The sequence below is a fragment of the Trichoderma camerunense genome, assembly GCF_050948025.1.
Source record: "Trichoderma camerunense strain CBS 138272 chromosome Unknown V8C40scaffold_8, whole genome shotgun sequence".
Lineage (NCBI taxonomy): Eukaryota > Fungi > Ascomycota > Sordariomycetes > Hypocreales > Hypocreaceae > Trichoderma > Trichoderma camerunense.
The window spans coordinates 706,072-717,577 of record NW_028145362.1 but is presented as its reverse complement, the minus strand read 5'-3'; the positions used below and the strand labels follow the sequence as shown (position 1 = coordinate 717,577).

The following is an 11,506-nucleotide window of genomic DNA, read 5'->3' as shown; positions in this document are numbered from 1 at the left end:
AGCACCTGGTGGGGGTGTGTGGGAGCCGAATTGATTAGGGCTCAGAAATCAGCACGTGTGGAATCATGTGACAGACCTATCAGTCTCTCAGCGATCTGAACTATATGTGCTAACTACTCAAGGCTAGCGTTATTTTCCAATTGAGCTATACTCATTTAGGTCTTTTGGAGATTCAAGTCTGTAAGGGTTCAAAGCTCGTCAAGACATATACAGCTCATCTCTTATTGGTACTACTTTACATGAATGATACATAGGTAGAATTTGACAACATTTCATAAAATACAGCACTTGGCAATTTTCAACACAGCCCGTCCTTTGTCTGTCGGGCTTGTAATTGCCAAAACTGTTCACTCTCACCCAACCCTCTCTTCTCATGACTTGTCAGAGCGCAACGACTCCTCCAAAATCTCATCAGCAACACGGTTCAAGCGGGCTTCGTTAGATACCCGTGTATATCGCTGGCCCTCCTGTCCGCTAGGAGCGTTGGTGCTGCTGTTGGGGGTGGTGGGGACATAGCTCTTGGTCGGGCCGTCATGATAGATCTCAGTGAGGCCTTTGCTCTCCCTCGCGACGACCTGAGCCTCAGGGCCCGTCTCTCGGAGCTGCAAGACGACCTTGCCGCTAGGGTCAACATTGGCTGTCGTTGCTTCAACGTAGGCTTTGGCACCACCAAATGTGGTAGTATCGAGATGCATAATGCCGTTGAGCATGGACTTGATGGGTGAGAATCTCGCGCGACCGTATGTCCTCGGGTTGAACTCGTTGTCGCCAGAGGGAGCATCAGCGACAAAACCTCCGACACCAAGCTTGGGAGACATGGGGCCAGCCTTGGGATAGACCACTCGGGCCAATGCGGGTGTTCGCTTGCCCTGGGGGCCGTAGACGGGGTGGTTCTCCATGAATGAACCGGTTCGCAGGTAGCTAATACCAGCGGAGGGGTGGCTCGGGGGCGGGCCAGATTTGCCATACGGGCTGTCGGGAGCAAGGCTGTCCCGGTCGGACCAGAAGGTCTGAATGATTCCAACTGGCTGTCCCAGGGGAGCCAAGTCGAGGAACTTGGAGACAAGCGCATACAGCGTCACTCTGTCGTTGCGCAATGAGCGCAGGTAGTCTGTGAATTGCTCCTCTGAGATATCCCGCGCCTCAATCTTGGCGGGCGCGGCTTTGCCGGCCTCCAACGCAGCCTTGTTCTGGCTCGTAGTGATGTCGTCCGCCAGCTTCTCCTTTAGAAGTGTTCGGAAATGCGCCCGCTTAGGACGGACCTTTTTGTTCAGGTACTCGATGAACTCTCCCTCAGTCATTCTAGCAAGCCAAGGGCCCTGGAACTTCCATCGTCGATCATCTCCCCTTCCACGCTGGAAGTCTGTAAAGTCCATATCCTCCTCAAACACTGATTTGTGCCACAGTTCTGTCCGTGGTGAAGAATCGGACTTCTTGTCGGTATTGAAGGGCACGGACATGGCCACCCGAAGCTCCTGGAACTTCTCCAATGACAGAGAGTGGTCGGCCGCAGAAGCAAAGTTGGTGACGTTTTCAACGGTGTCGACCTGTTTGATTCGGATAAAGGGCGTAGATGTGGCCATGGTGGATTTCAAAGGGAACGGGCGCTTGAGTCCCCAGTCACCCTTCTCTCGTGAAGCCAGGGGCGAGGTGATGGACTGGTGCTGCGGATACGGTCTCGTCATTGTCGCAGACTTGTGATCTCCAATATGGAGGTTCGTTGACGGCGGTTCGGGAAGGGGCTTGGGAATTGAGAACATGCGCGATGTCCTCAGCAAAGCCCCTCCGGGCGATACGGCTCGGCCCCCCATTCTGACTGTCGAGGCTCGTTGAGAAGCTCAATGGCCTGAGGTCGATATGCCTCTCATACGATGGCTCGAGTTGATGCAAATTCTTTGGCAGCGTTGAGACGAGCTTCTATCCACCGAAGTTGAGCCGGCCAGACTCCCCTCGTTGTGGCGGCGTGTGGCGCGTGCAAAGCCCCGCCAAAATCTTGCATTCCAGGGTATGCACCTTATCGTGTAAGAAATTCAACGGCGGAAGAGCTGAAAATTCACTGTGAGAGGAGGCAAGGAAAGGGTTCACGGTTGAGGCCGGTACAAGAGATTCAGGAATTATCCTTTGGAAGATAATGCAGACGGCCAAAAGAATGGCGTCCAACGTATACACATCTCCGGCTCTCACGTTTGAACTGATTGCTAAATGTTCAGTCAGTGTCACCCAAATCTCAGAGTGATCCCAGTCTTGATACTAACCGATAAGCATAAGCCAGACAACTCGAGCTCGCGCCTCTATACTCACACTTCCTCATGGACCCGTTCAACTGCCTATTTTCATGCCTGTTGCCACCCAGGCCTCCCTTAAGGGCATTACTCCAGAGCAGCTAGAAGACACTGGTTGCCGCCTTTGCCTGAACAATACGTACCACCTAGGCTTGAAGCCCGGTCAGGAGATTCTTGATGCTATTGGCGGTGCTCACAAGTTGCAAGGATGGAATCACAACCTCCTTACAGATAGCGGAGGGTAGGTCTTTGTTAAATATCCCATTGGAAATGAGGGTAAACTGACAGATAACCGCAGTTTCCAAATGGTCAGTTTGCTAAAGCTGGCCACAATCACAGAGGAGGGCGTTCGCTTCCTCAGTCCCCACGACGGGTCCCCTATGCTCCTCACCCCAGAACACTCTATATCTTTGCAAAACACAATAGGCAGTGATATCATGATGCAGCTCGACGATGTGCTGGTGACCACCTCGCCAGACAAAGCCCGAATGAGAGAGGCCATGGAGCGCAGCGTAAGATGGCTGGACCGATGCATAGCCGCTCACAAGAATCCCGACAGACAGAATCTGTTTTGTATCATCCAGGGTGGATTAGATCTGGAGATGCGACGAGAGTGCTGCAAAGAGATGCTGGCTAGGGATACACCTGGCATCGCCATAGGCGGACTTAGCGGAGGAGAAGCCAAGGCAGATTACTGCCGCGTCGTAGAGACATGTACAGCTCTGCTACCCGATCTCAAACCTCGGTATGTGATGGGTATTGGCTACCCAGAAGATCTGATCGTCAGCGTTGCTCTCGGAGCAGACATGTTTGACTGCGTTTGGCCAACAAGGACAGCGCGATTCGGAAACGCCGTGACGAAGAATGGCGTCTTAAACATTCGAAACTTCAGGTACGCCAACGACTTTGGTCCCATTGAGCCTGGTTGTGGCTGCATGTGCTGCAGGGAGGGCGAGGACGGCATGGGTATCACGAGAGCCTTTATCCACCACAACGCTTCCAAGGAGACGGTGGCGGCGCACCTGTTGACGATTCACAACGTTTGGTATCAGCTGCAACTCATGCGCGACATTCGACAGGCGATTATTGAGGACAGGTTTCCTGCGCTTATCAGAGAATTTTTCGGGGGCCTATATGAGGATAAGACGCAATATCCTGAGTGGGCTGTTGAGGCACTCAAGAGAGTCAATGTTGACTTGACGGCATAATAATAGAATCATTAAACGTGTCATTGGCAGTCTCTAAAACGGTTGTCTCAACGCGCTTAGTGTATATATACACATTATATGACATGTATATCCAGCATACTATCCCTCATATACGGCGGGGGTAGCAATTATATCCATTACCCGTTGCATTCATTCCGACATTTCAAACATTAATTCCTTCAGTATAAACCCTGCCACCACTTAAACCATCAGAGCAAATCCAGCCACTGCAATCACGCCTGCAGCGAGTCCCACCCGAGCGGTAGCAGCCGCATTGGTGGTAGAAGCAGGCGGTTGAGTTACAGTAACGGTAACTTGTCCACCTTGTCCACCTGCAGTGGTCGTCGCACCTGTGTCATCGTTCGTGGCGGTATTATCCGGGGGCGCAGTACTCGAGACAGAGCAAACATCGCTAAAGTGATGGCAAAAGGTAGCAAATGTTTTGGCCACTACTGCTGTGTTAGCATACATCTTTACAGATATAGTATCCTGACAGGCATGAGGAGTACGAACCATCATAAGCGGTAACTGGCTCACCAGGGCCGGCTGTGGCTCCCCAGTTTCGACAGGTCGAAGCATATGTCTCGATTTCATCGGTCCATGTGACTTGGCCATCCAAGGCAGTTCGGCAGCTGTACACACGCACATACTTTGTCAGTTGTCAATCTCAGCTATAAAGATGAAGTAAAACCTACCAGTAACAGTAAGCCTGCTCTCCAAACGGCATGCCCGTAAAGCCAGGCGTCGCCCTGGTACACTCCTGGAAAATATCCACCATCTGAACACATGCAGACGCAAGCGTTGTCACAAGACTAGTCGCAGTGCCTGTTCCAGTACCAGGAGAAGTGCCGGATGCGCCTTCAGTTGCAGAAGCTCTGGTCGGTGCGGCTGTTGATCCCTCTGCTGTAAATCCACCTGATGTTTCTGTTTCTTGCGGAATGCTGCTCGGCGAGGAGGCCGGCGAAGCAGTTGATCTCGATGGCGAAGGGGACTGGATTCTTGAGGATTGGGAGGGAGTGGGAGACGACGCTGGAGGCTGTGAATTGGTCGGGTTTGCGCCAACTTGACCACGACAGATCTCAGGAGAGCTTCCGCACACGGTATAGAGATAGTCGTAGGCTAGCAGTTTGTTAGAGACTACAGGAACTCAACGAAGAGCAAGACAAAGACATGTACACACCAGAGATCTGAGAGCCCAGCTGAGGCGCCTCGGAGCCGAGATAATCGGCGCAAGTGCTGTAGACAGGAGCTACATCAGTCGTTCCAATACAGCAGGCACATGCTGCGAGCGACAGCGGATTCGCAGTGGACAAGGCCTCGGATCCTCCAATTTCAGCAACGCAGCCCGAGAGAAATGAAGCTGCGGCGGTGCAGATCTGGTATCCTGGATCGTTGGGGTTAATGGCATTTACAACCTCATCGTAGTTGATAAGTGGCAGCGTCATTTGCGCCGCCGCGCCGCCGGCCAGTATGGGAATGAGCAGAGCGAGAGCCATCTCGAACAATTACAAAACAATGCAAGAATGGGTATCACACAGAGCAAGAGAGAAAAAACAAAAAGTCGGCGAGGAGGCGAGCTTCTATGTATTTTAAGCCCCCAAGCTCCTACAGCTACTCGTACATGGGAGACACGCCATTTTTTCCAACGACGAGCTTCTAGCGGCTCCCAAGGTCAATAAAAGCTGAGCTACCGACATCACGGGGACGAGTCTAGAGGGCCAAGGCCAAGCGCAGAGCTGGGATCCTCATGCAGTCTAAGCGAGGCGAAAAGCACAAAAGTAGAGGGGAAGGCATTGCTTTCTGCGCTCTTGAATCTGTCGCCGCAGTTACACGGCCAATGGTGAGGCGGATTTCCGTGCGGCTGAACCAGTAGCCAGGGAAAAAAGCTTGGCTAGCTCGCGGCACGGCTCGGAGGGGGTTGGAGAGGAAGGATTTCAGTTCAATTTGTTGGGAGGAGGTGTGACAAGTACTCGTATTGAGTATGAAAGAAGACTGTTTGGTTATCGTAGAGATGGAATAGAGGCGATGCTGGAGTAGCAATCCAGACTTGGTGAGGGCTGTGGGAAGAAGGAAGATGGAAGATGGAAACACAAGCCTTGTTCGTAGGCGGCGATTGAGTTGCGGGATGTGTCCTGAACTGGGCGAGCTTTGGGCTAGTCAGGCCTTGACGGCTAGTGCCACGAAAGCAGCCAAGGACGAGATGCGTTGTGAGCACATGCATGAGACGCTATTGAGCGCCGGTGCGGTGGCGATGAGTTGGGACGGGATGGGATGAGGATGAAGAGCAGATAAGAAGGAAGCGGGAAAATAAGGCTGATCTGATGGCTGTGTTAGTCGACCCCATACGAGTACGATACGTGCATTGTTCTGGTGTGATGTTCAGGCAGCTGAGCTGAGTTGAGACTCAGGCCTGGTTGTCTGTCGTGCTGTTTGAGACAGCAGACGATGCCCGACAACGAATGCCGTGAATTTGCTGCGCATGTTTCTGCCTGGAGACTCTCCACAATTGAGAGGTTTTTCTTTTTCTCTTTTTTTTTTTTTTCTTTTTGTAATGTCGCAATCTTAATCAATTCCTCCAGTCGTTGTGCATCAATTCATGAAAACACCATCACATGCTCTGCTTTTCATTTGCGTGCGAGTTCCGAGCGCGATAAGCGGACTTTCGGGTCTATGGAGCCCTGGGCAGCCAGAAATTGGCCTCAATCGCTTGGATCGGAGCACCAACTTACCCTACAAAGTGCACTTTACTTGATGTGTACAAAACAAATGCATCCAGCAAGGCAGAATGACTTACATGAACATGAACCTACCTCGAGATTGGATTTAATCTCTTGCGTCTGCAAGGTCTGGCAAGTTGTGTGGAAGCAGGCCTACTCGTACATATGTAGCAAACCTGGGCGCTTTTTCTTTCGTCTGAGCTTCTGTCCTTCCACTGCACAGACGGACAGGCATCTGGAGATCGAGGGACTGGCGCTACCCCAGATGTACCTTAAAAAAGAAGCAGAGCGGGGACCGCTAATAAAGTCGCCCCTTTATGCTTGGTGCGTTTACTTGCACTTCCAACAAGAGCACAGACAACGGGAGTACCTGTCAAGTATTTTTAGTCACGACGGCAACATTGCCGGAAATTTACACATGAGAGAATATTTTACTCTCCCAAATGAGATGGAGCCCGCTGTGTAATTTGTAATTGATGCCATCTGCACGCACATTCGGGCCGCCAGACTCCATCCAAAGCTGCTGCTATTACGAGGACTAACAGCAACTCTCAATGGTATCCATACATGATAGTCAATGTCGTCGGATATGGGCTCCCGGTCCTTGTTCTGTTAGCCGATTGTGCTAGCAGAGCAGCGGCAGCACTACTGTAGCAGTCTGGTCATTCCACCTTTTCGCTTGCAGCCGTTAATCGGAGTCGGCAGTTCCTGGTTTTATGCACCTACTAGCACACTTGCTTGTGATGCTGCTCAAATCGGACCTCGTCGGTTATAGCTGGAGGCATCGCTGACGAATGGCTGCAAACCGCAGCGCTGCCAAATCCAAGGCCTCTGCTGTGGTTCGGCCACGTACGCCCTCAAAGAATGTATTCCTGCCTGGAGGTCCACCGCTGCATGTCGCCCCCAGCGGCAGACGATGGATTACAGTACAGTATACGAAGTTGGAGTCCGGTGGCGTTTGAGTGGCCGATTTGGCGGTTTTGGCTGATGTCATGACATGCGGCATCCACCCCCTCTACAAGTCTAGGGTCTTGTTTGGCCTCAATCGTGGCCTGCATGCCTCGCTGCATGTACTCCGTAGTGTATCATGGATATCCCGACTGTAAGCAGGCGCAAATGCATGTACCTGTAGGGAGACGCTTCTGCTCCACAGCAGCGAGACCTGCCGTTTCGGATGCAGAAAAACACCCCTTACTTGTCTGGAAAAACACCAGACAATCGGCGAGATGCGCGTGCGAAGCTGTGCCGGCGCAGCGTCAATGCTGTGGTGCCCGACCTGACGAGGCCCGATGATGGTGACGTGAAGCAATTGATTGCCAGCCCCCTATCTTATTTGATGGATGGATGTGATATGAATGAGATTGGATGAGATTCGCACCGGCACGTGATCGGGGCGAGACAAGATGGGACGCGAATTTGGGACTGGAATTAGGGGAAGCGAAGCGGCTATGACGATGGCGACAATTGAAATTACATGCCCGGCCATGTCATTAAACGCCCCGAGCCACTGGCCGCCGCCGCGTGCCAACCTTGACCCAAACAACAACAAAAATACTTGCAGCCATCACCAAAACCAGGGAAATCGAGTGGTCAGGCAGCCGTTAATTGAAGCATCGCTCAGTACATCGCCAGCTGCCAACTGAATTGAAGAAGCATCGCAAACCCGCATTTCTCAACGCAAACAATACAATACATACGCTCTCTCCACCCACACCAACTTGGCACATACTCACAGGCTTCTTCCGGCGTGTTCCTGGCGTCTTCTCTTCTGCTAACGCATGTCGCCTCGCTGCAACCCACCGACTAAACCGGTCTTATAAGACGCCCAAATGGCGTCTCCGCCCAATACAGAGCCGCCACGGCGTGCAGCAACAAACTCCAGGGACAAAGACGCAGGCCTATCGCAGTCACTCAGCCAGCTGTCACTCGGCCAGCGTGGCCCGCGATCCCCCGGATTATCGCCATTGCCCTCTCCCTCGACGCCGCTCACGCCTTTAAATCTCTCTCGCCATGCCTCCCCTTCTTCGTCTGCTCTCACTCCCTCTCTCAGTCCCTCAGGCAGAGAGTCGCGAGCCGCAACCCCCACCCTCGTCCGCAAAGCCTCGATGAACTCCCTGCACTCGGCAAACGGCGTCGGCCCTTCGCGGTCTTTATCAAGGCGCTCCAGCCTGGGGCAGGCTGTTTCACCGGGCTTGAGGGCGTCGTTTGGAGCTCCCGAGCCTGAGTGGCGGCCGCCAGTCACGCCCAGCTCCGTGGCGAGCGGCCACTTCAAGGAAGAGCTCGAGGCCCATCACGGGCCCGTGTCCACGCTCTACACCGAGACCGTTGTTGTGCTCAACGATGCCGTCTACGGCCACCGCTTTGCGCGCCCGCGCACCCCCAAGAGTGCCCTCAGCAACATTGTGGAGCGGCCTGAGCGAATCAAGGCCGGCATTCTGGGCGTGGCCGCAGCTTATGTGCGTCTTGGTGAACGTCATAGCGATGGTGCGTTGCCCATCCTGCCAAAGGGCAATGTTCACATGCTGCCCAGCATCCCCTTTCGCATCCACAAGACGGACCGGAGGCTGCCGCTGCTGTCCCCCGCCGTCACCAACGTGCATGGCACCAAGTGGATGGAGGAGTTGAAGAACATGTGTGAGTCTGCAGAGGGGGTCTTGGCTCGTGGAGGAAAGGAGCTGCAGAGACCTGCCGGCACTGCAACGACGGAGAAGCTTCACGAGGGCGACTTGTACCTCTGTAGCGAGTCGCTAAATGCCATTGAGGGTGCTCTGGGCGCTGTGTGTGAGGGTGTGGATGCCGTCTTCTCGGCTGGGCCGCGCCGTGCTTTTGTTGCCGTTCGGCCTCCGGGGCACCATTGCTCTGCCAACCTTCCGTCTGGCTTCTGCTGGGTCAACAATGTCCATGTTGGAATTATGCATGGCATCCTGAACCACGAACTGACTCACGCTGCCATCATTGACTTTGACTTGCACCACGGAGATGGCTCCCAGGCCATTGCTTGGGCGCACAACTCTCGGTCAATGGCTGCCACCAAGAGCCATGCCGCCTGGAAGAGGACATCCATTGGTTATTTCAGCTTGCACGACATCAACTCATATCCTTGCGAAAACGGTGAGGATGACAAGATTATGAAAGCCAGCATTTGCATCGAGAATGCCCACGGTCAAAACGTCTGGAACGCCCATCTCCAGCCATGGAAGACAGTTGAAGATTTTTGGGACCTTTATGAGACTAAATACACGATACTCCTCGACAAGGCCCGCAGCTATCTTAAAGCGCAGGCGGAGAAGCTACAAGACGCAGGCGCCAAACCGCGGGCCGTCATCTTCCTATCTGCTGGTTTTGACGCCAGTGAATGGGAGAGCGCTGGAATGCAGCGTCACAAGGTCAATGTGCCCACAGAATTCTACGCGCGGCTCACGCAAGATATTGTTCAGCTTGCTGCTGAGGAGGGCCTCTTTGTTGAAGGTCGCATCGTCAGTGTCTTGGAGGGCGGCTACAGCAACAGGGCTTTGACATCGGGCATTCTCAGCCACCTGAGCGGTCTTGTTGGGAAGCAGAACGTGCCTCGTCAGGGCCGTCTTTCTTTCGGGCAGAGTGCCTACAACGACGATGACGAGTACTTTGGACAAGCGTTATCTTCCATAAACCCTTACGATTCTTCGTGGTGGTCGGCTGATGAACTTGAGAAATTGGAGGCCACAGTAGGACTCCCTGTTATCACGCCACAGAAGCCGCGTATGGTTACTCCTCCAACCTATTGTACACCGACCCAAGCTTCTACGGCAAGAGCTGTAGATCCCCTCAAAATGCGACGAAGCATGTCGACACTGGTCAACAGGTCTACCGCTTCTAGCCGATCTCCATCTCCCTCGCCACCTGAGGTTCCGTGGACGGTCGCTGCCAACGAGCTCTCAAAGCTCCTCATCCCACAGGATCGCCAAACCGACAGCTACACGGCCGACGACTTGAATCCAGAGGCAGCCCGTGCGCGGCAAAGTAGGCAATCCACTGCCACGCCGGATCTCGAACGGTCAACATCAAGAATGTCGCTTCGTGATCGCAAGCCAAGGGCAATTGATCCCATTCAAGAGGAGAACAGTGCTCGGCAAACAAGGGACCGGAGACGAACTGTAGGTACTCCAGCAATTGCGGCAGAAAAGGTGAGCATGCAATTTACAACCCCCTGCCTGCCCTCTTTTACATCAAATAATAATTAACATGTGTTATCAGGCAACTGCTCGCGGCCAGACACCGCAGCCTCTTATTGGCTTGCCTCCCAAGGGAAACAATCGTCGGCTTAGTACGTCGTCCGTTGCTCCCATGCAACAGCGTAGCGTCTCTCGTGCCGCTACGATCAACGAGGAGTTACCGCTTCGCCCTTCAACATCTGCGGGTCCCGTCTCAGGGAGGCCTATCTCAATGGCAGGCAACCAAGCGCAGAGCTCCGGTTCTACCGGAAGAATCACTGTTAGAAGGTCACGGCCGACCACGGCTCATGGCGAGCCGGCCCTCAGGTCTCCAATGCATGAAGCCGGAAAAGAAAGTCCTGCAGAAACAACTACAGCACCTGCAGTTTCAAGGCTGGACGCTACTATTAACGACATGGATAAGATCACCAATGGTATCAAGAAGATCAAGATCAATTTGATCACCCAATCACAAAAGGAGGCACGGGAAAAGGCTCGCCTTGAGGCCGAACAAGCCGCAGCTGCAGCCGCAGCTGCCGTCGCCAAGTCAGAGTTGCGCACGTCATCTGCCAGCACCAACAGATCCGTAGAGTCTAGCGGCCTCAAGACGCCCAACAGCTCCAGGCCCACAATCAATGCCGCATCCCCAGATGGCACCATGCCGGCGCTATCGACTGCTTCTGAGAGTAGCCTATCAACGCCGAATTTGGAACATTTCACGCCACGAACTGTTTCTCCTGAATCGAGACAGGCTGTTCCAAACGTGAGCTCCCCTCGCTCGACGAAAGCGGTCGATGAGACGGCCGATTTTTACCAGTACCAGCCCGAAGGGCTACCTCCGGTCTCAATTGCTCCTCAGGAGCCGCTGAAGTGGATGCCCCCGACACTCCCGGCCGGCAACCCAATGGTCATGCCTGGCCTCCTTAAGAAGAAGAGCAGCGCACTTTTCCAGTATGGCAGCAGCGGGACCATTCCCTTTGCCCCCAAGCAATCAGCCAACCGCACCCCCTCACCCCAGAACAAGGCTCAGAGGAAGCCAAGTGGTACCATCCCACCGAGGAAGTAAAATGTTACTGTGAAAAAGCCAAAAAGGAGATGGTATTAGATTT

General features: G+C 53.5%; 6 protein-coding genes across 6 annotated transcripts; 3 read left to right on the top strand and 3 right to left on the bottom strand.

Annotated features, from left to right (window-relative positions):
• Positions 1-88: 88 nt before the first annotated feature.
• Positions 89-1,862, bottom strand: V8C40DRAFT_244044 (mitochondrial 37S ribosomal protein bS1m). Its single transcript, XM_083215565.1, has one exon. The coding sequence runs from the start codon at positions 1,809-1,811 to the stop codon at positions 372-374; it is 1,440 nt and encodes a 479-aa protein (XP_083073637.1). The 5' UTR covers positions 1,812-1,862; the 3' UTR covers positions 89-371.
• Positions 1,863-2,149: 287 nt separating this feature from the next.
• V8C40DRAFT_274663 (tRNA-guanine(15) transglycosylase-like protein) lies at positions 2,150-3,490 on the top strand (the record flags this gene model as incomplete). Its single annotated transcript, XM_083220630.1, has 3 exons — positions 2,150-2,209; positions 2,273-2,523; positions 2,581-3,490. The coding sequence occupies 3 exons, from the start codon at positions 2,150-2,152 to the stop codon at positions 3,488-3,490; spliced, it is 1,221 nt and encodes a 406-aa protein (XP_083073636.1).
• Positions 3,483-5,578, bottom strand: V8C40DRAFT_244041 (uncharacterized protein). The gene is made up of 4 exons (XM_083215564.1): positions 4,671-5,578; positions 4,186-4,609; positions 4,004-4,122; positions 3,483-3,939 (listed from the first exon to the last, which is right to left on the bottom strand). Exons 1-4 carry the CDS (start codon positions 4,984-4,986, stop codon positions 3,692-3,694), a joined length of 1,107 nt encoding a protein of 368 aa, XP_083073635.1. The 5' UTR covers positions 4,987-5,578; the 3' UTR covers positions 3,483-3,691.
• V8C40DRAFT_244040 (uncharacterized protein) lies at positions 5,214-5,715 on the bottom strand. Its single transcript, XM_083215563.1, has one exon. The coding sequence runs from the start codon at positions 5,709-5,711 to the stop codon at positions 5,430-5,432; it is 282 nt and encodes a 93-aa protein (XP_083073634.1). The 5' UTR covers positions 5,712-5,715; the 3' UTR covers positions 5,214-5,429.
• A 309-nt stretch (positions 5,716-6,024) lies between these two features.
• Positions 6,025-6,686, top strand: V8C40DRAFT_244039 (uncharacterized protein). Its single transcript, XM_083215562.1, has one exon. The coding sequence runs from the start codon at positions 6,161-6,163 to the stop codon at positions 6,671-6,673; it is 513 nt and encodes a 170-aa protein (XP_083073633.1). The 5' UTR covers positions 6,025-6,160; the 3' UTR covers positions 6,674-6,686.
• A 1,257-nt stretch (positions 6,687-7,943) lies between these two features.
• Positions 7,944-11,485, top strand: V8C40DRAFT_214048 (histone deacetylase). The gene is made up of 2 exons (XM_083212146.1): positions 7,944-10,370; positions 10,441-11,485. The coding sequence occupies exons 1-2, from the start codon at positions 8,037-8,039 to the stop codon at positions 11,461-11,463; spliced, it is 3,357 nt and encodes a 1,118-aa protein (XP_083073632.1). The 5' UTR covers positions 7,944-8,036; the 3' UTR covers positions 11,464-11,485.
• Positions 11,486-11,506: the final 21 nt, after the last annotated feature.